Source organism: Solenopsis invicta, chromosome 1 (assembly GCF_016802725.1).
Source record: "Solenopsis invicta isolate M01_SB chromosome 1, UNIL_Sinv_3.0, whole genome shotgun sequence".
Taxonomy (NCBI): domain Eukaryota; kingdom Metazoa; phylum Arthropoda; class Insecta; order Hymenoptera; family Formicidae; genus Solenopsis; species Solenopsis invicta.
In genome coordinates this window covers 28,688,380-28,711,796 of record NC_052664.1, presented here as the reverse complement: position 1 = coordinate 28,711,796, position 23,417 = coordinate 28,688,380, and the positions used below count along the sequence as shown (strand labels likewise).

The 23,417-nt window shown below is 32.8% G+C and overlaps 6 protein-coding genes across 9 annotated transcripts; 4 read left to right on the top strand and 2 right to left on the bottom strand.

Annotated features, from left to right (window-relative positions):
- Positions 1-376: 376 nt before the first annotated feature.
- On the bottom strand, positions 377-15,418 carry LOC105203638 (Sjoegren syndrome nuclear autoantigen 1 homolog). Of its 3 annotated transcripts, XR_005576163.1 has the most exons (5): positions 15,289-15,401; positions 8,828-9,121; positions 8,358-8,557; positions 8,077-8,279; positions 377-915 (listed from the first exon to the last, which is right to left on the bottom strand). XR_005576163.1 is itself a non-coding variant. In XM_011172489.3 (4 exons), the coding sequence occupies exons 2-4, from the start codon at positions 8,877-8,879 to the stop codon at positions 8,178-8,180; spliced, it is 354 nt and encodes a 117-aa protein (XP_011170791.1). In that variant the 5' UTR covers positions 8,880-9,121; positions 15,289-15,401; the 3' UTR covers positions 7,283-8,177. The 3 variants fall into 3 exon arrangements, 2 of the variants coding, with proteins under 2 accessions (XP_011170791.1, XP_039312658.1); XM_011172489.3 differs by lacking the exon at positions 377-915 and having other exon boundaries at positions 7,283-8,279; XM_039456724.1 differs by lacking the exons at positions 377-915; positions 8,828-9,121 and having other exon boundaries at positions 7,283-8,279; positions 15,289-15,418.
- LOC120359396 lies at positions 901-3,344 on the top strand. Its single transcript, XM_039456718.1, has 2 exons — positions 901-1,817; positions 3,054-3,344. Exons 1-2 carry the CDS (start codon positions 1,475-1,477, stop codon positions 3,065-3,067), a joined length of 357 nt encoding a protein of 118 aa, XP_039312652.1. The 5' UTR covers positions 901-1,474; the 3' UTR covers positions 3,068-3,344.
- On the top strand, positions 4,007-8,124 carry LOC105203637 (beta-1,3-galactosyltransferase brn). Its single transcript, XM_011172488.3, has 2 exons — positions 4,007-4,229; positions 5,976-8,124. The coding sequence occupies exon 2, from the start codon at positions 6,036-6,038 to the stop codon at positions 7,416-7,418; it is 1,383 nt and encodes a 460-aa protein (XP_011170790.2). The 5' UTR covers positions 4,007-4,229; positions 5,976-6,035; the 3' UTR covers positions 7,419-8,124.
- On the top strand, positions 11,743-16,146 carry LOC105203639. The gene is made up of 5 exons (XM_011172490.3): positions 11,743-12,292; positions 14,649-14,862; positions 14,998-15,212; positions 15,291-15,566; positions 15,758-16,146. Exons 2-5 carry the CDS (start codon positions 14,728-14,730, stop codon positions 16,020-16,022), a joined length of 891 nt encoding a protein of 296 aa, XP_011170792.1. The 5' UTR covers positions 11,743-12,292; positions 14,649-14,727; the 3' UTR covers positions 16,023-16,146.
- A 131-nt stretch (positions 16,147-16,277) lies between these two features.
- LOC105203636 (transmembrane protein 223) lies at positions 16,278-19,355 on the bottom strand. Of its 2 annotated transcripts, none has more exons than XM_039456702.1 (5): positions 19,228-19,355; positions 17,865-18,096; positions 17,172-17,494; positions 16,860-17,002; positions 16,278-16,620 (listed from the first exon to the last, which is right to left on the bottom strand). In XM_039456702.1, exons 2-5 carry the CDS (start codon positions 18,017-18,019, stop codon positions 16,489-16,491), a joined length of 753 nt encoding a protein of 250 aa, XP_039312636.1. In that variant the 5' UTR covers positions 18,020-18,096; positions 19,228-19,355; the 3' UTR covers positions 16,278-16,488. The 2 variants fall into 2 exon arrangements, with proteins under 2 accessions (XP_039312636.1, XP_011170789.2); XM_011172487.3 differs by lacking the exon at positions 19,228-19,355 and adding an exon at positions 18,188-18,586.
- On the top strand, positions 19,282-23,411 carry LOC105203635 (F-box/WD repeat-containing protein 5). The gene is made up of 9 exons (XM_011172485.3): positions 19,282-19,595; positions 20,576-20,733; positions 20,817-20,994; positions 21,168-21,360; positions 21,486-21,713; positions 21,803-21,978; positions 22,051-22,378; positions 22,462-22,674; positions 22,755-23,411. Exons 1-9 carry the CDS (start codon positions 19,310-19,312, stop codon positions 23,020-23,022), a joined length of 2,028 nt encoding a protein of 675 aa, XP_011170787.1. The 5' UTR covers positions 19,282-19,309; the 3' UTR covers positions 23,023-23,411.
- Positions 23,412-23,417: the final 6 nt, after the last annotated feature.

Here is a 23,417-nt window from a genome sequence, read left to right as displayed (position 1 = left end):
GTGGAGATAAAACATAGGTTATGCAATAGAAAAAGATTAAAATGCAGTTAATTAAGATTGTTGTATGTTGTAAAATGTACGAGCAGCGCTTCCTTTATTACAAAGACTATCATCTTTGGAACACTTCACTATTACATCTTTCTTGATTGGAGAATATCATGAGTTTATAGCTGCTCTGATTAGCCGCCATTAATAACAGTGTCATAAATATACGTGTTCAAATGATTCAAATACGTATAAAATAAAAGAGAAATAAAATAAAATAAAAGAGAATTTTTAGTTCCCCCCCTCCTCTCTCTCTCTCTCTCTCTCTCTCTCTCTCTCTATATATATATATATATATATATATATATATATATATAAATTGTTTTTCCGAAAAGGTGACACTGAATTTATTGAAATTTTGGTAGGGGAGAAAGAATATAATCGTTAATTTTAAATTAATTCATTTTGTTTGAGAAATTAATTTCAGTTTCGAATATAATTGTCCGACTACCTTTAAATATTCCATATTTAACTTAGAGATCTGATAATCATTTATTTCCGGACGATTCACATATATACCGAAAACAATAATCATTTTCTTTTTTTTCTAGGACATGTGATTTTAAGTTCACCAAGAATCGGACCAAGAAATGCGATAAATTTAAAGATTGCAGAATTCGATCATTTCATTTGGATGTATTACAAAGTGTACGTGCGACAATTGCAAGGGACAATAAGGTTTATTCATAGTACAAGTATCGTTACGGCAATTTTGGAACAGCGTGATCAGATAGTATCATAAAAATAATAAACTTGCCATTTATTTTTGCGTACGGTCTTTAACACACGAATGCCTCCCGGTACTCGATACGTTCCGAGAAAAACAAAATATATAGACACACACAAGAAGGGTCGCTCTTCAACAATTAGCTAGAAAAAAATATCAATTTTCATCTTTTTTATAAATTTAATTATAAATTAAAAATTTTATAAATTTAAAACACATACGCAGGACTTTCTGATCCAAAAAACAAATTTTCTAAAAATTGCATCGTTTATATTAAACGATGCAAAAGGTCGTCAGCCGAAAGTTTTAACGGAAGCAACTGACGCCAACGATGAGATGACGGACGATGAGCGATGGAATCTTAATATGGGGATTAATAATCGTAGTGTCAAATTATCGGGATCGAGGTCGAAAGGCACCGAGCGAGCGGACATCCGTACTCATAACGAGGAACGATCGATGTTATCGCCAACGCCGAAGGAGGATATCCCCCACGACGTCGGCGGCTAATTCCTTCGAGCGGAAAACATTGTCAGAGACATTTCTCTCGCCCGATCGCGTTTCCGCTCGGTCGATCGATAAAGACCCATCGGCGACGGTGAGTGGATCCGAGGTGCTGAGGAACGACGCCGCGGCAAGGAGCTCGCCGTTTTCACGCGGAAACGAGACGAGCTCGCGATTTATTTATGATACGCGAAACGAATGAATCATGTGAGAATGAGCAGTGAATTTTTGCGCTCGCGAGTAAACCACTTGGACGGGAAAAGATTAGTTCTCGAAAGTCGCACAAGCGAACAATCGCGTCGAATAATGTCATGGATAAAAATGTCGGCTTACAAAAGTGACTTACAAAGACAATGTGTGAGAAAAGATGTTATTATAGAACAAGCGGCCTGTGCGACTCCTCAAAGGAGACACTACAAGGAATCTGAAGGTAGAAACGAAGCGACGGAGGATGCCTTGGAAGCGACCGCGCAACTTCCAACGCGGAGACGGAGAGTTCGATTTTCCATCGAGTTTTTGGCTCGCAAGATTTCTCAACAGAGTACGAGAAAGAGCAATTCGAGCAACAGTCTCGAACTCACGAATTTCGGACAATTTGCATTAAGCGATTTCCAAAGCTTCTGCAAAATTTTATAATTGACGACAAGTAACGAAATATGAAAGAATTAATATGAGGATCTCTCAAAAATCTCCGATCTTCTTAGCCAGATTGCAAACCGAAAAAATCTTAAAAAAGAAATGTATAAAGTAGAACATTTGATATCAGTATAATACATAATGACTAATAACAATAATTAAAATAAACATTTCACATATATCATCGATACCAAAATCGCGAGATTTAATTCTATATTGGACAATATTATATCTCTCATTGACATCGACATTTTTTTGGAGAATGAAAATTGAAAAATCAAATGTATTTCTTGGGTGATTTTTATATACATTTTTTAGTTCTGCGCAATTATTTTCGATCTTCAATAAAAAAAAGTAATATACTAACAATAACGCTAGTAAGCATCTATTATGATCTCCCTTTCGTCAAAGAATTTGTTGCGAAAAATATTAGTCAGTTCGACCACTGAAGCATGATAATATTTATCACAACAACCGTTAAGGGAACGTATTAAACGACCAACGTGTGTAAACAATAAATAATAAAGTGTATAATACAATTAAAATTTAAAAGGTCTCGATGATATAAAGGTCAAATTAACTTAAATGCCTGCACGTAGAGAGGTCCAAATTCAAATCCTAGCTGAGGTAACATTTTTCGCAACAAATTTTTTATTTGGGGACAGGGAGAATCATAATAAATATTTGCAAACATTAGTATTAAATTAGTATTAAATTTATTATTGATTTCATATTGTTATATTATTATAGTTTAAAAACTGTGTTTCAATACCAAAAGTAACGGCGCGCAGTTTTGAAGAAATACAAAATGTCTATAAAAATCATAAAATATATTATTGAGCACAATAAGATCTGCTACGACTGTTTGTTGGCCTTATCTAGATTTTAAATGTATTGTTTTAATTGTAGTATGCACATTTGACGGTCCTATATATTATTTTTGTTATTTTTATATATTATTTTGTAATAAAAGAAACTTTTGTCAATGGTATGGAATTTTTAAAGATATATTACATTTACGCAAAAAATAATTGAATATGTTAATTATGTGGAACAAATAGGGAATAATTGTCTGAAATGCGAATGAAAATAATATAAAGATTGCTAATACAATGATTCTTTTTTTGCAAATTGTATTCAGAGTTTCATCATTGAATTGCCAATCGGTAACCAATCAACCCGAAATAAAACGCAAACTGTGCATCCTTCCGAGTCGCTGGGTTTATTCGCAAGCACGGCAGATGAACAGGAGTGTGGACAATGAACGCGATAGAGTCAACTTAACCAGCATTTTGGGGGCACTAAAAAAATAACTGACCGAACTGATAAATTTGACAAATTACAAATACTTTTATAATATAAATGAATATATAAGCAAAATATCACTGTATTCTAAATTAATATAAAATAATTAAATGTCAATATAAAATAATCATTATTTTCTCCTTTTTTTGTTCTCTCATATATTACATATTAAATATTTATTTTAATTATATTTTTAAAATTTAATACAATTTTAAAGTTTATTTTAAATATATATTTTCAAATTATATTTCAAGTTATATTTTAAATATAATTTTAAAAATATCAAATATCACGTTGCAAAACATTGTTTTCTAAAAATCTTTCTCTAACAAAAAGACATAAAATTGTGACAAGACTTTTTCAAAATTTGCAGTTATTGACTTTGTCAAGTCCATTGCATGTGATCGGATTTTTAGTTGGAACAGATTTCCTGTAGAGGCGCCACGAGCCACTTCTGGATGCACTTGTAATATTGCTGAAAGCAGAAAGAAACCTGAGAGCACGTGAGCCATCTTAGAGCGGCTATGCCGGCCTTTTTCTTATAACGCTAAAATTCTTGGCGCACTAACGACGCACATCCATTTAGGCTGGAATATGAACTAAAATTACATCCACTTTGCGACACTGTCGATAAAAATGGTTAAAGTCTATGCTAAAATCATGTAGTGGGGGTACTCCCACCCTATAATTTTAGCATAGACTTGAACCATTTTTATCGACAGTGTCGCAAAATGGATGTAATTTTAGTTCATATTCCGGCCTAAATGGATGTGTGTCGTTAGTGCGGCGGGAATTTTAGCGTTATAAAAAAAAAGACCGGCATGGCCGTTCTCAGGCAGCTCTCAGGTTCCTCTCTGCTGAAAGGGATCGGTCAGCTGGCGTTCAAGAAAAAAAAAACAAGGAAAATGTTACGCCTTTCGCATTTATATTTTTAAAATGAAACACCTTGTGTGTGAACAATATTTGTACGTTCTCCTATATTCTCTCAACGAGAAATGATTGCCAACAATTCGTAAGTTGTCACTTCATAAATTTGAGTTGTAAACATAGACTGTTATTAATTTTGTTATTAATTTCATTTAATGATTAGAATAATTAAACATTACATTTGCACGTTAGAAAAAAATGTAGTTGCTACCTATTGATACCTACTGCATTTTCAATTTATAGAAACAGAAATGTTGAGAAAATAAGTTAAAAATATTTCTATAACCATTTCTTGACAATGAGCCGATAATGAACTAGCTATGAATTAGTATCTTAATAAATAAAAAAATAAGCGGTTAAAACATATAGAAGTCTGCAAGCTCATTGCATATGCAAGGCAATAATACAAAATAAATTGATCAAAGAAACAAGTAACAGCAAAGATGTAATAACTAATTTAATCATATCACACTGGCGTGCAAAAATTTCCAGCCAGTGACATTTTGTACTCTAATTTATGAAAGAACAGCCTAATAAATTTTTCATAATTATCATTGTTTTACTATATTATTTTGTTACCTATATTTTATACTCATATCTGATATGAAAATTTTATTAGGCTGTTTTTTAATAAATTAGAGTACAAAATGTCACTGGCCAGAAACTTTTGCATGCCACTGTATATAAATCCAAATTTAAGAAACTCAGCAAAATTCTAGTACCCTAGCCTGATGAAGATTGTAGAGCAGATTCCTATTCACTGTTTTTTTTTAAGCTTTGTTTTTACCATTATAACTTCCAATCATAATATAACATAAATGCAGTAAAAAAAAATAAAGCATATACTTTCCTATCATGGTATCATAATGCAGGACCTATTTGTTTTTTAGTACATTTACGTATACCGATATTAGAAGAACAGAAAACTGTTACTCCATTATTGCTCAAGTTCTACCAATATGCAGCACACATTTACAATCTATTCTTTTGGCTGGTTTGAGTTTTTAGGACGTTTTGTACTTACTGAGTTTTCTTCAGCTAATATATTAATAATAGTTTTAAAACTATATGAAAGATATAAACGTTAATCATAAAAATTTCAGTAACATATTAAAAGTGAAGAATTAAGTTTTTGTGTAAAAATGATTCTTGAGTTAACAATTTTGTAAAAAAACGTATAAACAATTTGTCTCAGGCATGTTAAGACTGTAATAAATTATTAGCCAATAAAATTGTCAGATAAAATGTAGTCTGAAGTGTGATAGTACAAAAGTAAAGAAAGGAAAAAAGTGTTCAGTGATAACGGATGTTTCTAATGGTCTATTGTTCATGTGTTTTTATTCTTAGTCGTTTAATCTATCCTATGTATGCATATCACATTTCTTTCACAATTTTAATTTCTTTGTAATTACAGAACATTCGTTTCCTCTTCTTTTCTTACATTTTCCTTTTATCATTTTTTGAACTACATTAACACTTTATGTAACAACTTTATGGGCTAATAACGCACTTAGGATCTAACACGTTCTTGCCCCAAGAACAACAATTGTTTGTACAATCTGTTACATAATTGATGGCTCAAATTATGTTACATCTAATTCTTCACGTTTAATATATTCCTGAAATTTTTATACAATTAAGATTCGCCTTTTATATAGATTTTAAATGATTATTATTTATATGTTAGCTGAAAAAGTTAGTACAAAACATCTTTATTTCTTATATTTCTTTATTGATAAATAAATTACATTTATTATATTCAAGTATCTTTACTTGCTCTAATTCCCCCTAGCCAATTTATTTTATATTACGTAAAGACTTATTGTTGCAGGGCTGAAAACTCGAGGGAGAAAATTTGCACGGAATATTATGCAGAAATTTGGCTGACAAAATGTGCTGTTACCTGTTCGAAAATTACTTATTCCGCCTTTATTTTCAAAGATGTCGCCGAGCCATATCAAAAGTTAAATTGGGATACGTGCTTATTATATTTGGCATGATAGCGCTTTTAGAATTTTTTGGAGCATTTGTTCACTTGTTTGAGATCACGTACGATGAAAAATTTGTATATCCGTACGAAGGCAACGTACATGAATTTGTGAATGCTCTGCGGCGTAATGAAAAACCCGAGGTCGAACCTATAAACGAATACAGATACGCTTTTATCTTAAAACAGCCGCAAAAGTGTAAAGAAGATGCGGACGACACACTTCGTCTTGTATATATAGTAAAGTCAGCTATAGAGAACTTTGATAGAAGAACTGCTATACGTAATTCATGGGGAATCGAAAAGAGATTCTTCGATGTGCCAGCAAGGACTATTTTTGTGGTGGGTACACATCCAGACGACCAAGAAATCGATGCCAAACTAAAACTAGAGGCAGGGATCTACAAAGATATCGTACAGGCAAATTTTATAGATTCGTATTATAATAATACTATAAAAACAATGATGAGTTTCAAGTGGTTAGTTCAGTACTGTCCCAATTCAAAGTTTTACATGTTTGTCGATGACGATATGTACGTATCAGTAAAAAATGTAGCGACATTTATTAGAAACCCAGCTAACTATCCATTTTATTTAATGGAATCCAGAAAAGTGTATAATGCACACAAAAGAGAAATCAAACGATCGGATTTAATGGATTATAATGACGTTAATTTTAATAATATAAATACAACATACGACTCAAAAATCAAAATGTCTTTTACGCAAAGTCTTACCATTCAGGGGTCTACAAATAATGATCAGAAAAATAATTTGCGTGAAAAACAAGAGGGACAAATCGATGAAAATCGTAAAATAGAAAATGAATATTTGCTCAGGCTAAATGCATCTATGTCGAATAGAATAAAGCGACAGCTTTTCGATTTTGAGCTGCCAGACGACATTAGACTGTTTGCAGGATTCGTATTTATGCGAGCTGCGCCACATCGGCATAAATTTTCTAAATGGTATGTCACGTTAAAAGAATATCCATATAATTTATGGCCACCATATGTCACAGCTGGTGCATATATCCTGTCAAAGGAAGCTCTTTTGGATTTGTACTACACTAGTTTCTACACTAAGCACTTCAGGTTCGATGATATCTTTCTAGGTTTAGTAGCTAAGAAAGCTGATATAGTACCATTTCATTGTGAAGAGTTTCATTTTTATAAAAAAGCTTATACAAAATATAGTTACAAGTATGTCATAACGTCTCATGGGTATGAAGATTCAAGTGAACTTCTACAAATATGGAACGAGCAGAAAGCTTTGGGAAATGCTTAAATCTATTTAGAATATGCAAAAAAATTTCATAATATATGGATAGTATTATATGGATTTAGACATGGTTTCCAATTAAGACTAAAAAATAAAGCATTACAATATCTCAGCAAAAATATTTAAAATTATAATACAATTGAGATATACGTACACACATATAGCTCGATATATATGAAAGAAAATGAGATATAATGTAAAATTATAATTATGTGAAAACGTTCAATTTCTTGTAAAAATATGTAATTTTTCTAGAATAGATTTTGTTCTATAGCATTCTTTAAATATATAATATCCTCTAAGCTTTTAGACATTAGTATTATCATATAAGTCAAATTTTTAGACACATTGAAGCAATGCATTTAAATAATATAATTCTGCTACTAGTATTTATAATTACAATTATAATAAATTATGCACTAAATATGTATTTATTGCTTAAGTTTGAAAATAGGATTATTCTGTTAAATTGTTATGTTATATTACACACACGTAGACTGAAATCTATGACTTAATATTATTTTAATAAAATAATCAACTAACATAATTAATATATATTAACATTATGCGTTTGTACAGTTAATAAATTTTGCAGAGGCTATAAAAAACTTGTATGTTCTAAAAGTCTATATATTTACAATTTTGTACTTGTTAATTACTATACCTTTGTGATAATGTATTCATTGATAATTTAATAAATACATTTTCTAGAGATCTGGTCCCTCACAATTTTTTGTCGAATTCTTTTCTGAGATTTGTATTTTATCAGTACTGCTGCTTATTAATATTGGCTTTTATTAAAGTCTGATCCAGACACACAGCTTCTTTTTTTATCATATTAAGTAATAATTGGGAACTTTCTAAAATCTACAATAAAGCAAACATAACACTTGAGAGATCAACATCTCATTTAAAATGGATTAATAAATAAAATACAATCTTTACCTTCACGTATGCCGCCTCGGTATCGGCAATAGTTCTGTCATATTCGTTTCTGACTGTTATTCTTTTTGCCAAGCTATCATTTAATTGTGTAAGCTTACACGATAGCTTTTCGATTTCGCATTGCAAGTTGTTCTTCTCCTCTTCCTGAGATTCTATCTGATCTTGGAGTTCTGCTCGCCTTAGCTTCATCTCTTCCAAACCTAGAAAAACAATTTTTTTTTTAGTATGTGGAATAAAGTGACTGGGAATCTTTAGTCTGACGTTTGAGTGACAAATTTTTCGTCGTGTTCAAGGTGCCTTTGACATCGAATTAAAATTACAAATAAGAAAGGACAATCTCCAAAATCAAAGCTCAATCGATCAAAAGTTAAATTAATCAAAAATCTTTTGACTGTTATACTACTTTTTGCCCATTTCCTTCACAATCTTATGAATGGTAACAAATAATTTATAGGTTAAACAGGAATTACATTTGACGAGCTCTTGATTATACGTTTGCAATGCAGCTCCGTGTTGCGACATGTCAACCTTCCATACACGAGAACCTTCATAGAAGACGTGTGTAACTAAACGCGGGCAGATGACGGCTCATAACGGCAGGACTCAGTAGGACTCGTCGAAAGCGGATGATGTTTACAACAACGCGGTGTCGGCATCGGAACGTTTGGCTGAATAGACTTTAGTTTTGGCGCGCGATTTTCTGCCTCACGCATGCGTACTGGAAGCCGCGAAAGTACGAAACTTTCTCGCCCTTTTTTTGCGGTCTATACACAAAAATTCACAAAATTATATAAAATTGAATTTTTGAGTCGTCATAAGAATGATAATTTTTTAAATTCATAAAGCAGTCGCGTCTTGTTGCAACAAGAGAGTGAGAAAAATTGGGTTCTAAAAATAGAATAGGATCACTGTATCGATTGATCACCAGTAGGAAAAATCGGGACTCGTTGGCAGTTTTCACAATTTTGGCACTCGATATTTTTTTAAACAGTTATTATGATTAAACTGTATATTAATGTAATAGAAAGAACTGTCTTTTATATTTTCATGCTAGGAATGATTCTGTATATAATATAGTTTCATTATACTTTAATTTATTCTCTTAAGTTAAAGTTACGAAGATACAATAATATGAAATTTTGAAACATTCGAAAATTTACTTATTTTCTATTGAATCAGTTTTTTCCCTTTCTTTATTATAATAATAAAGATTTATTTGAGTATATTGTAATAAATATTTATCTGATTTAAATAATGCTTATGTTAAAAATATTTTGTGATAATTTTTTCGTTATCTCTTTCGCCAAAAACGGAACGCAATGCCTCTTGTGCCAAAAAATAAAAAAATATAATAATAAATGATAAAATACAATTTCAAAGTAATAAATTGCAAATTAATTGATTTGTTTAAATCTAATTTTCAGATTTGATTAAAATATTTTTTATTCGAAAATTATATTAAATTGTCTTTATTTGTTTGTTAACTGACTCAACTTTCTCATTTATTTATTCACTGCAATAACCCTAGAATTTTCGCGATAAGTGCAACGTCACGGGATAATCGAAATTTGTATGATTAATCCTTGGCAGGTTCGAGCCTTTAGAAAAGTTTCAAATGCGATTCACGATCAATGAAATCGATATGTCTGCTCTAAAAGAGAATCGTGAATTCATTTGACAGATTCTTGATCTCTGAGATCGCTGCTCTCGAATTAACTGGCTTTCAAAACCAGTTTTCTTTTTCTCAGAGCAGGATCTATATTGCATAATTACGTTCGATCGTAAAACTACTTTCGGAGTCTCTACGATGCTGCAGATTGCATTCTTATCAATTATCATCTCGAGAATCATTGCAAAATTCTCATCTTCTACGAAGAAACAAAAAATTAGTAGCGTTAAAGGCTAAAATCAGGGCTGGGCATATTTGAAATACAGTATTTATATAATACAATTTGTATTTTGTATTTCAGCGGAGCACATAAAAGTATTTTGTATTTTGTAACTTAAATACTTAGATTGCCACTATTTTACATTTTAAATACTTTGTATTTTCTCTGTTTATAATGCACAACTTTTGTTGACTTTATTGATCCTTTTTGAGGCCCGCGATGTTGAAACATTTATGAGAAATAACAAATCAGTTAATTTGCTCAGATTCTATCGATACACCAGTACTGTTCAACCTTTACTAGTTAATACAATGAAAATCTTGATTAAATTCCAATTTTTTTTCTCATGAAATTCAATTACACCTAATACGTATTCAATTGCAACTAATATCTACTAAGTACATTTGCTTCCGCTCAGCCGGCTAAAAACCAGTTTAAAACTTTCACGCAATGTTGTAGCGCTTCGCTGAGTTTAACATTATATATTATCATAATTATAAGATATTTTGTATTTCAAATAAAAAAAAATTTGGAGTGTCTTGTATTTTGTATTTCAAATAATAAGATTAAAAGTATTTTGTATTTATAATTCAAATATTAAGATTGCCGCGCGTATTTTGTATTTCAAATAGTTTAACAATGTATTTTGCCCAGCCTTATCTACAATGTGCTCTTTTGCTTGCTGTTTCTTGTTTGTTTTTTTTTTTGCCTATTATCTTTTTGCCCCTTGCGCACTATTTTAACCATCATATTTCTTATTTTTTTAGGAGTACATTAACTTTTATCTTGACAATTTCAATAAAACAATGTGCAAAGAGTCATAATGCTATCAAAAGTCATTCATTTGTTACTCAACAACGTATATGATGCCATAAAGGTAATATTTATTGACTTATAAATAATAAAATCATAATGATGTCATTATGATGTTCTTATGACTTTGCGTTCTACTTGGAAAAGCATAGTATTATGTAGTATGTACCGTGCAAATTGTATGAAAACATTCTATTGCGTTGTTGCATTGCATTTTTAATTATTAATAAGATAAATGTCTTATTGACATGTAAGTATTCAGACACCTATATCACTGTCGAGGATATAGATAGATGTTCAATCATTGGAACGTTTATCTTAATTAGAGTTATATCCTCTATTTCTAGATTTAAATACTCATTTATAGAGAAAGTGCAATTCAAAGCTCCATTTTACTTTTATTTGTCGGACTAAAATAGATTCATTTGCATCAATGCAGCTTAATTAACATTAAACTCGATTTAACTTAGTTTCTTCTTCTAAAATTAACAAAAAGGAGAAACTGAAGTTAAGTTCGGTAGCAGACGGGCTTAAGCATCCTTCACGTCATTTGTATTCTGCATTTTGCGTTCAAACGTGCATTTCTGGCAGAAATTGTAAATTGTAGGACAGAAGGCAGATAGACACATCCCTTGGCGAGACTCGTGACCTAATTTCACATCCGTTTAATTCGCGCAGAGGTGGATCGAGACATCCGGCGTCGGAGGAACGCGCGATCGCGGGCGGTGAGGACTAGTTAGCTCACACACCTGAGCTCGCCTTTTAAAGGCGTCAGACGGAAGCGTGGTGGAAAAGCGCACACGCCAGGATAAACGCGCCTTTCGCTCGCGGTCGCGGGGCGAACCCGTCGACCATTCCCAGCGTCGACTCTGGCCGCGAGACGGACGAGAGAGCAGCGGGGCCCGCGATCGCGTTGCTCCGAGACGTCGGACGTCGTCGATCGCGTCTCGAGTTTCGCGGACACCGCGCCGGGATCGTCGCGAGTCGCGAGTGCTCCTTGAGCCAGTGCGGTAACGACTTAGGCTCCAAGGAGGAAGAGGAAGAACGAGAGAGGAGGAGAGAAACGCGGGATGGACCGAAGGTGGCGAATATTCGCGTGACCGAGCGCGATCGATATGTCGCGGCGATCCAAGCACGCCACGTTCGGCCAGCGCGTCGCCACGAGGAGAGGAATCACCCGGGGATAAGGATCTCGGCACGGGGGAACGTCATCTCCCGCGGCAGACGGCCAAGGTATGGCAGCTCCACTCCCTTCGAAGGCCCTCCTGCCTGGGCCCTTCGAGCGGGCCCCTCGCCAACGATCTCGCGATGATCCGCACGCGCCGATCGACGCGAGCGCGTGTGCGTCCTTCGATCGTGAGACGCTCTCAGCGCGCGGATTCAGGCTCCAGGCGCACTTTGCTTCGCTCCCAGCTCGCGCTCCGACATCTCATTGACGTTTCTTTCTCTCGCTCTCTTTTCTTTGTTTTTCGGGGATTTATATCGTGGGAGGATGGTGTGTGCTGCGCGCACAGGTGAGGTCGCAGCATCGGATCTACGGCGCCTGCGCACGTCGCTTCGTCTCTTCTGCGTGCACGAGGTCCATTTAAAAATTACGACTAATGCGAGAAAAACGTAAGGCAGGAGCTTAATAACCGGTTGGCTGATGAGAGTGAACGTATTTTAGACGACGGATGGCATTAATCATCGGTATCGTCACGCGTTTGTTCCGTAGAAAGTAAATAAATTTTCACACGAACTTTGTTAGCGAGTTTTAATTCAATTAATTGCTACAGACAAATTTCACAAAGTTACGAGAAGAAAAGGGATCGAGCAATTTGCATCTACGATAAGAAAGTTCAGGTGTTTAATTTCCATGATATAATTATGTCTCGTATTTAAAATTTATCTTTAAATAGAGTTAATTAATGATAAGCCTAATTCGCTCAAAAGAATTCCTGCAATTGTACTCTCAAAAAGAAAAAAATTCATGACATATGGGCGGTGCAATAATGTAATCAAATTAATATTAAATTGATAATCAATTTAATATTGTGATATTACTATTCTTATTCAACTTATTGCTATATGTCAAATCCGAAAATTTATTCGCAGTTTAGAAAACTAAAAAATGTATATCAGTTACATAACAAATCAGCACTACTTAATTCTATAATTAAATAAGACTCAATTTTAATTAGTTATGTTTCCAAATATCAATTAATTCTCTTATTGTGTTTCAATATTTATCTTCACTTAAAATCATTTCACCTAGAGATAGGTTTCTTCAAATCAACAAATATTTGAGTCAAAGAAATTTGTGCATTGATACGATTAAAGAAAAGTTTCTTTAATTTGAAGACATTTTTTAGTTGTTTCTTTTACTACAGAAAGTTAAAGAAATAGTATGGTTGTGCAACGCAAATCTTTTCTTAAAAATAAAAAAATATATATTTTTTTAAAACCAAAATAATTATTTCTTACATTTTTGTCAATACTTTTATTAAATTAAAAAATTATTTGTTTAAATTAAAGAAATAATTTGTACAAATTTATACTTTAAAAAAGATTAACGTCATTTCTTGAAATCAAAGAAATTTTTACTTTCCTGAAAGGTATTTTTACTTCAAGTTAAAAAAACCAAGTTAAAGAAACGATTTCATCAACTTAAACATAACTTTTCTCTGGGCGAATTCGACGCGATATAAAATCCGATTATTATCACTATATCGTTTATCAAAAATTTTTTTTATTTAAGAATACAATCGCAGGATTCTTATTTACAGTAAAGGTCAAAGAAATATCACGCGTTGAACGTACGTTTAAAGAAAGTTATAACCGTGACAGTATACGTGATAATTTATTATGAAACAATCAATGAGGTGCCGCCTTGAAAGAATTGCGAGGGAACGATCGGGAGAGGCGAAGAGTACGCGCGCATTACTGATCGAAGATGTTGCACATGTCCTTGCCAAATGACATCATCGTACTAAATAAGGATTTGCCCAATGCGATGAACGCGCCGTGGGCACTGCCTACGGATCGGGAGACAATCTTATAATGATGCACCGTTTTGCAATCGTTATGCGCAGGCAGAACTTAAAGGAACGCCACACCTATAAATTTGCATTCGATCGCGGAGATCTACACAAGTAGATAGAACGTGTCCCAAATTGAAACCGCTGTTAAACAGAACTAAAAACGAAAAATATATGAAGCAAGATTTTAGAACGCGAATATCCATACCTTTCGACGACGTTGTAAAGTATTTTTGTTGCAGGTTGATAACGTAAATAATGCGTATGAAAAGTATTCTCTTTTAAAATATGCAATATATTTTAAATAAGAATAGAAACGCAATTTATGTTGTGTTGACAATCCTCTCCTGCCTTTTATTTTCTAACAACCGTAACTTCTGACATATTTCGATAAATTGATAGATATTTTTTTCCCGTAGAGTCGCAACATTTATTATTCTTGTGTGAGCAATAAAAACATTTTTGTATACGTGCCTAGATTAGTTGGCACTATTGTAATTTTAAGATTTTTTCTTTAGAACCTTAAGCCATTTATATTCTTTATATTGATTATTGATTTATTTCTGTTTTAGATGAGCTAAACGGGAGTTATTGATTACGTACTTATCTTTGACATTCCCTGTGCACGAGTCGACTGATACAGACTCCAAAATGCATACCTCGAGATATGTCGGATATCACATTAACCCAAATCGTGATTATATTACGGACGGCGAAGAGAGCCATAGAGCTCCTTCGGATCGCACCGTATCCGAGTATATCGTTGCTAACGAGCGTACCACCATGGTAATGTATTTTATATGTCCGACAAAAGTACATTCTTTTAACTTAAAGCATATTCCGTTTTATTATATTGGCATATTCGTCCTCTAATAAATTTAATCATTATTTTTCTAAAAATTCTATGAAACTTCTTTTCAGGTGAAACCTACGAGAAAGAATCACGCGGACAAATATGATAGAGAAGAAGACAGGAGATCCAGAAGCGCACATAATACTCGTGACTCGGTACTATCTGGATCTTCGAAACAAAGTATGCATGCGCTTCGCAAAAGTGCTTCGCACGGCAGCATTTGTGACAATGGTTCAGATATATATGTCACCAGCGCTGCATATAGAGCCACTTCCGACATAAGGTCAGATTTATAAACGTAATATTCGATATGCTGTAAATATACTAGTAATGTAAAATGTACGTCTTGTCTTACGAACAGTCGGATATCGCGCCACAGCCTCGCACCAAGCTCGAGATTGGACCACAGAGCGCCTAGTCATTATAGCTACGGTTCCGGCAGGTCAGGCACTTCGACAGTGAAAACTCGTACGTCACGAAAAGGCGGGATAATTGTGGAAACAATGTCAACGCCTAATCCGTTCTGTCCAAATACCAAGGGCGTCTGTTGCCTCATGTTACTTCTTAATCTTGGCTTGATTCTAGTTACTCTAGGCTTCGTTATTGTCATACAATTCTTCCAGCCGTTAGTTGTTTGGTAAGCGTACTGTGTAATAAATTTTTATATTTGCAATCTGTTGAAATATGATTTCAATTATAAAGAGCAAAGTTATGATTACAAAATTATGACAATCCATATTTATAATAATTATTAGTGGCGGAAAAGAAAAGTATGATTAAAAATATATCTTATAAAATTTTGTATATAATATAAATTTCTTTTTTTAGGATTTTGGGAATAGTATTTCTTGTGTTCGGATTTTTGACATTGATCGGTAGCCTTGTATATTGCGTACATGTGTTCAAAAATGCCAAACATCCACACGACATCAATCCAGAGGATCTATACTGGACTCATTATTGGCAAGGTCGTGTTGGTTCTACAGCACCTGAAGTTTATTATAAACCGGAAGACAAGTATCAAGATGACTACAGTGACCGATATAGCAAATATTCGGGAAAGTATTATGACAGACAAAATCAGAGATATTGATTGAAAAATGATGTTAACCATTAATTAAAATCATTCCGCCAACTCTTACATTATAAGAGATTTAAAAACCAATGACGAACAAAAAACTAATCTCAGTGCAATAAAATATAGTACTTATGTGTAATTGTGCATAAATATTGTACTAACATTCCTTTCCTTTTCCAGAAAATATAAATTGTAAATGTACCTTTTTTATAATACCAATATAAATAATCTGTAAAAAAGATAATCTTTTTTCCCAAAAATAACATAGAATTTCAGCGTTAACTTGGTAATTTGCAATTTAGTATATCTATATATATTAACATTTCTAATCTCTAAGAGATAGTTCTAAGTATGTATTTATATTTTATACATAAATCATAAATATATGATAAAACTTCATTTTTTTTTAAAAAACCTATATAATGTATTATAACGAGAGAACATATTTACAATAATACTACTTATCTATAAAATTAAATAATTATCCGAATGCATGATCAAAAAGTTGTGGATTTATAAATGTGCCTTGCTTATCAACCAGGTAGTAGAAAGATGTATTTTGTACTTTAACTGGTAGAACTCCTGGACTTTGTCTGCTTGAGGTGCACTTTGCCTTAAAAAAAATATTTTATTTGAGAAAATGTTTCATATACAAAACATGAAGAAAGAAACCAGCTAAGTCAAAATATACAAATGAATCAATATTCTTTAAACTTTATATCGGTAGTGAAAAAAACATTATCGTTATTATTTTTATATTGTTCCAAAAGCATTAAATATTATTATTATATTAGATTATTAATCGTATCAAATATTAATTTTACATTTATAAATATGTACAGTAATTCTTACCATTCCTATTGGTACAGTAAAAGTGGACTTCTTCTTTTGCAAGTGATAAGTAACAATTGAAAGGGTTTTACCACCTTTATTTAAGATGATATACTTGATACTACGAGCACAAGCAGCATAAATGGCAAGAAATACGAGAGGACCTACAAAATAAATATCATAATCTCAAAAAAAGTCTACTTAATTTTTTTATAAATTTAAATAATTACTTAAAAAAAAATATGTAAATCTTTTTCATTCATATCCATAAAATATTAATTTTTATTTTATATTCATATAAAAGATGTCATATATAAATATATAAAGTCTTACCTGCAAAAATTGAGAAAACAAACATGCTAAGTCGAAACATATGATTGAAGAGATATTCTTTAAACTTTATATCAGTGGTGAATATATCCCAGAATGATGGTTTATAAGTATAAAAAGCCAATATTGACCAACCAAACATTTGTCCAATTCCAAAAAGTTTCATATTTCGAAAATAAGCTTTCCTTTCATATTTATATAAAAGCACATTGTTTAATATATTTGTGTTTATATCCAATTGTGACATTTGTCGACGTACCAATAAATTATTTCCCAATCCATTAGACTTAAGAGCACTTATTGGTTGTGTTGCTCTATTAGATAGTCTGCATTTTTTTGTTTATATTATTTTGTAAGATAGCACATTAATAATTTATAAATGTAAAATATACAGGATATTCCAGAGATATTGTTGCTTTTAGCATTTATAAATTTAACTTGGAGTTGATAATTTTTTAATAGTAGGTCAATTAAATGTCATTAATCTTCAAATAATTGTGAATTAATATTGATGATATTCTTTGACTTTGACAATAATATTTCGCTTTAATTTGATCTCTTTCACCTGTAATTGAAAGCAGATCAAGAATATCCTGTATAGATTTATACAAATATTATTGTCTCAATAATTAACTAAAATATATATTACTTTTATAAAATATATTTTATCAAATGTTTTATGATCATATCTTTTACCTTGCGCGTCTCGATAGAAACGTTCTAATAGCTGTTGCTGTTGAAAATATATTCTTGTCATGTACAAAATATTTTTGAATTATCCCATGGACAGATCGTACTTGAGTTAATAAAGTTGTAGGAGTAATGGCATGCTTTAAAACTAGACTTAACATCTTGAAATGACTTTCGTCCAGTGTTACCACAAAAGTGTATTAATTAGTATTAACTAATATGCTTTTAACATTATTTCCTGTAAATAAAACTTTGTTTTACTTTCTTCATTTACATACTTATTCATCTTATAATTTTACTTTTCTTTTTTTGTTAAACTTATACACTACCTGAAATAACCTAAGAAACACACGTGTATATTTTGTACTTATTTTATACAAAAAATCATACACAAACTTTTTGTATTATAATACACAATTCTTTTTCTGCGTAATTCGTACAAACATCAAATTTATTTATAAATCGTTAATTCAATTGTAAAATTATAAATACGTGTTTAAACTAGGTTAGGAAGCCCGCAGAAAGGTAAACACGAGATCTGATTTGTAGCTGCACTGCGTGTTGTACTTTTTACACTTAAAATAAGATAAATAAAAGTTGGAGTCACGTTAGAGAGAAAAAGAGAAAAAATGAAAAGTAGAAGAGTTTAGCAAGCCAGCCTATTACTACTGGTTGCACTCGTTGGAATTGGCAGTTGAGTGCGATTGGCATCATTCTGCGCATTGAACAAATTCAATGACAGGATATAAAAATTAAAATAGTGAAGATACAATTTATATTTATTTACTTGTATTCTTTACCGCTTACTGAAAGTTTCAGGCTGAAACAAAATGTTACATATTTAGACGTTTAAAAAATAAAAGGGAAACATCAAGTGCATAAGGTAGGACGAAATTTATTAGATCTACTCATTTAACAAATTTAAGATACGTTCGTTCTACTTTTACTTTTTTCCTTGGGTTTCGCGCTCTTTCTTCCTTCAAGGTCTATATACAGGGGAGTCTTTTATTTCACTTTGTTTTGTAAAAGCTGCATTCGCGCATAATACGATTATTTAATCGATGAATTAAGAAACTCGTTTAGGGCGCGCAAGTAAAAAAAGAAACGCTCCGGCCTGTCATGTCGTAATCGCGGAGCTCGGAGCGGGGAATGATCTCTTTGCGACATCATCGGGGCGTTCCAAAATTCATCGAGAGGCAGCGGGTGAGTCGTTCCATTCGCGGGCGTAACATCGGGCACGAATTGATACGGATGCGTGCCGCTTTTCTGAGATGCAACAGCTCGTATCGTATTTTTATCGTGCGTGGTGTTGCGCGACGCGAATGACGCGATGCGCTCGGTTGTGAACGACGGGCTACGCGATTCTAACCTCAGTCGAGCTCGCGTATCCTTGGCTGACAGGTATCAGCTGTTCCAGTAAATAAACCGTCGCGCGTCGACGAGCATCGACGATGGACGACGTCGAGGACACCGCGCGGGCCGACCAACGGTCCTCCGACGAGGAGGTCGTCAGCGAGACGTCGGACGACGGCAGCGAGTACTACGAGGGCGAATTGAACTGGTACGTAATGTCGGACTCGATACTCCTGAGCATCTTCCAGTACCTGACGCCGAAGGAGCTGATGACCGCGGGCGAGGTGTGCCGATCGTGGTACCGAGTGTCGCGCGACGAGTTCCTGTGGAAGTATTTATTTTATCGGACGTACAAGATAGACCCGGATGTCGGCATCGTGCCAGGTATGTGTTTCGCCACGAGTGTATTCGCATCATTTTAACACGATTGAAAATAACATTTTCCGCCGGATATTGCATGTTGGAAATATAAATTTGTATCATCCACTCTCGGAGAAGATCGATTCAAGCTCGGAGCAAAGCTTTTGAATCCAGCTGAATCGAATGATGATTCTACATATGGCATTTGTGAAAGCAATAAACGAGAAAGCGATAATAATAAAAAACAATATCAAAGCGATATTTAAAATAAAGAATACACCATACAATGATGAGTAAACTTAAAATTTTGTAGTAAATTTATTATAGATAAATTTATTATTCCTAATTGAGAAATTAATGGCAATGTTCATTGTGTTGCTTCTTTATAATGCTATTTTTCTTTTCATGTATTCTTATGAGATAATTTTACAATAATATAAACATAAATAATAATAAAAGAATATAGACCAATATATAAAAATACTGATATTTTATGTGTGATTTTATATACATTTTTAAAATCGTCAAATTGTGCGCTGAATGAATTATCAGTCTTGACACACAGTTTTAAATTGAACTGGAATACTAATATCAATATTAAATAAAATATCAATTTAATAATAAAGATTTTAACAAGCATCTAATATAGCAATAATGCTAATAAGAAAAGGGAGAAAGGATTTTCTTATTGGCATTATTGTCATATTAGATTCTTGATAGCATCATTATTATTAAATTAATTCTCAATTTAATTTAATGTGATATTATTCTCATATACAAAATCACGTGAGAAATATCAATGCTAACATCTAGCTACAACTGTCAAGACTCTTTAATTAAGAATTGATATACATATAATTTTTACTTTTTGCTTTTGTATCTTTTAAAAAATGATATTCTAGAAGAACTTTTTATGTACATAAAGAGATTTATCTTACATTGATTAATTTATATGCACATGTATTTTTTTATCAATTCGTCTTAGGTTTATTGTTCTCTTGTAGGAAAAACCTCCTGGTTAGGAGAATTTAAACGCTTAGCATATCATACTCCACTGATAGAAACTGAAGTTCTTAAGGAACATTCACATCAAGTTTTACATGTGAGCTTTTCCCACAATGGCAAAATGTTTGCAACCTGTTCAAAAGATGGATATATTCTTGTAAGTTCTCCTTTTATTTTGTGATTGTACATTCTTTTTTATTACACAAATTTATATTTATCACTCATATGCTTTTATTTTAGGTATGGCAAAGTCAGTATCCCGTTACCATAAAATATTTGCATGATATGAAGACGTTTAGTTGGAAGTACACACAATTTTCCCAGTTTAATTGTACAGATACGTTACTTCTTGTGTCTGGTGTCCATTTTGGTACACCTCACAGTACTTCGGGAGAAATAGCAGTATTCAGAGTAGCACGTAAGTGTAAACAAGAGATTAAGATCTTATATATATCAATAAAATAAAGATTATATGGTGTAGATTGATAAGGCAGTCAACAAGATTATCTGATCATCACAGAGATTTTGATAAAAGAAATCAATTATCTCGATCAAATAAATACTCATATTTGTTTTTTTATTTCTTTGTAGCTGGCTTTGACCTCCAATGTAGAGTTGTGAATAAACCATATGACATATTTGGTACGTGGTACAGTGAACGTTACCTTTTGAGTGGAAATCTACATTGGTTGGCACATTTGGTCAGTACTAGCGTAGTTTGGCTCAATAAGGCAAACCAGGAATCAGCCAGCGAACATGTGCCCATTATGAGTCAGCTTTTTAGGTAAAGTGACAAATGTCCATGTCTTTTTAATCGATCCTTAATTCAATTTAACTTTCCATTAGAAACGTAAGCAAGCTCTCTTAAATAGATTATTTTTTTTTTTCCATATATTTAATGATTTTCAGATTCTACAATGGAAATGCTTCCTCAATTAGGGCAATTATGGTTGCAAATTGTTTAGCACCTGCTCCAGCTGAATCTACTGAACAACAAAGCCAACCTTCTTCCTCGAATACAAAAGAAGAAAAAGGAAATCCACCGAGTCACAAGGATTTGTTATCGCCCTCGGGCGAGTCCAATAGCTCCCAAAATCAGGAAGAACCAGTGTACTACATTACATCATCCAGAATACAGTATAAATTTCTTTTTTTTATATATATGTTATATAACTGCCATACATTCTTATTAGTGATTAATATTACATAATATGTATACATAATAGATATAGTAAATTAGAAGGTGCATTTTCAAATTGGAGAAAACTTGGTGATGGTTTTGAATATGCTAGTCCTATACAGTACAACCAGGAATATAGGCAAGTTGAGATGCAAAAAAAGCCACATGACAGCGATAGCGAAAGTGAAAATCCGCAATGGGAAGAGGAAAGTGAGTCTGGAGGTAGGAAAATACGTGGATATAGAGGATTATAATCTTAATCACTGGATATGATGACAATAAATGAGTTTACAGAATCTTCAATAACCGAGGAATGTGATACAGATGAGTTAGCCAATAATCCCGAGAAACTTCTTATTTTTACAACTGGCTCAAAAACATATACTCCGCATAAAGTTGGCTTTAAGAGGATTAAATTAGTCACTTTCCCACGAAGATTAGATCCAGGACCATCACTGCGCGAGAGAATAGCGCAACAAAAGAGGGAGCGAGAGAGACAGAATACTCCGTCAGTAGAAGATTGGTTAAATTATGAATCTGTGGCGGACAAATTCGATAAAATAGATCATTTAATCGATCTTCATGGCCACATTATTGGAATGGGACTTTCTCCCGATCATAGGTCAGTTATCAATGTTGTCACATAGACTAAGTGTAGAGATGTGTACTTGAGATTTATACAATTAATAATGGATATGTGTCTAGATATCTTTATGTAAATACAAGACCGTGGCCGAAGGGTTACGTCATTACCAATCCTTTACAACCGCCGCCGATAGCTCAAGAAATCGATATCCACGTAATCGATTTGGTAACGCTAAAGCAAGTTGGCACGATGTTAAGAGCGCACAAAGCATATACGCCTAATAATGAATGTTTCTTTATATTTCTGGATGTATGTAACGAATATGTAGCAAGGTAATTAATACATTTGCATTAATTTAAATTGATATTGATCTCATATTTTCAAAGTATAAAGCATTTGCTATATTTTGCAGTGGTGCGGAAGATAAACATGGTTACTTATGGGACAGACATTATGGAATTTGCTTAGCGAAATTTCCTCATAGTGATGTAGTCAATTCAGTAGCTTTTAATCCACGCGATCCTGAAATGTTAGTTACAACCAGTGACGATTATACAGTTAAAATATGGCGGAGTCGGGCTATGGTGAAGGCTTTAGGTTTAGATGAAAAGTCCTATCGTAGGGGGATGGAGGTACGAAAAAGACATAGGTATCAGAAAAGTGGTACTAATATTGACTGACTAAAAACTATTAAATTTCCGATTTAAACATTTATTTTTACAAGATCTTAGAGATATATTTTGCACTTAAGTTATACTATACAAAATCGTCCAGAATACTGTTAATTGCATAAAAGCGCAAATATGATGAGAATATATTTTTGATTATCTGGAATTATGCAAATGCATATACAGACTTTCACTTCTTGATGATATTATAATACAGAATCTCATTAGATGAGTACTTCTATTTTGAAAAAAAGAAAAAAATTTTTAAATTATTAAGAAAATTGTTAAAAGAATGTGAATATCATAAGAATATATTGTTGATGTATCTGTTGATGTATATGCAAAATTAGAAAATATCTAATATGAAAGATTTTGAAATTACAACATCATTCTCACTCAAATTATTA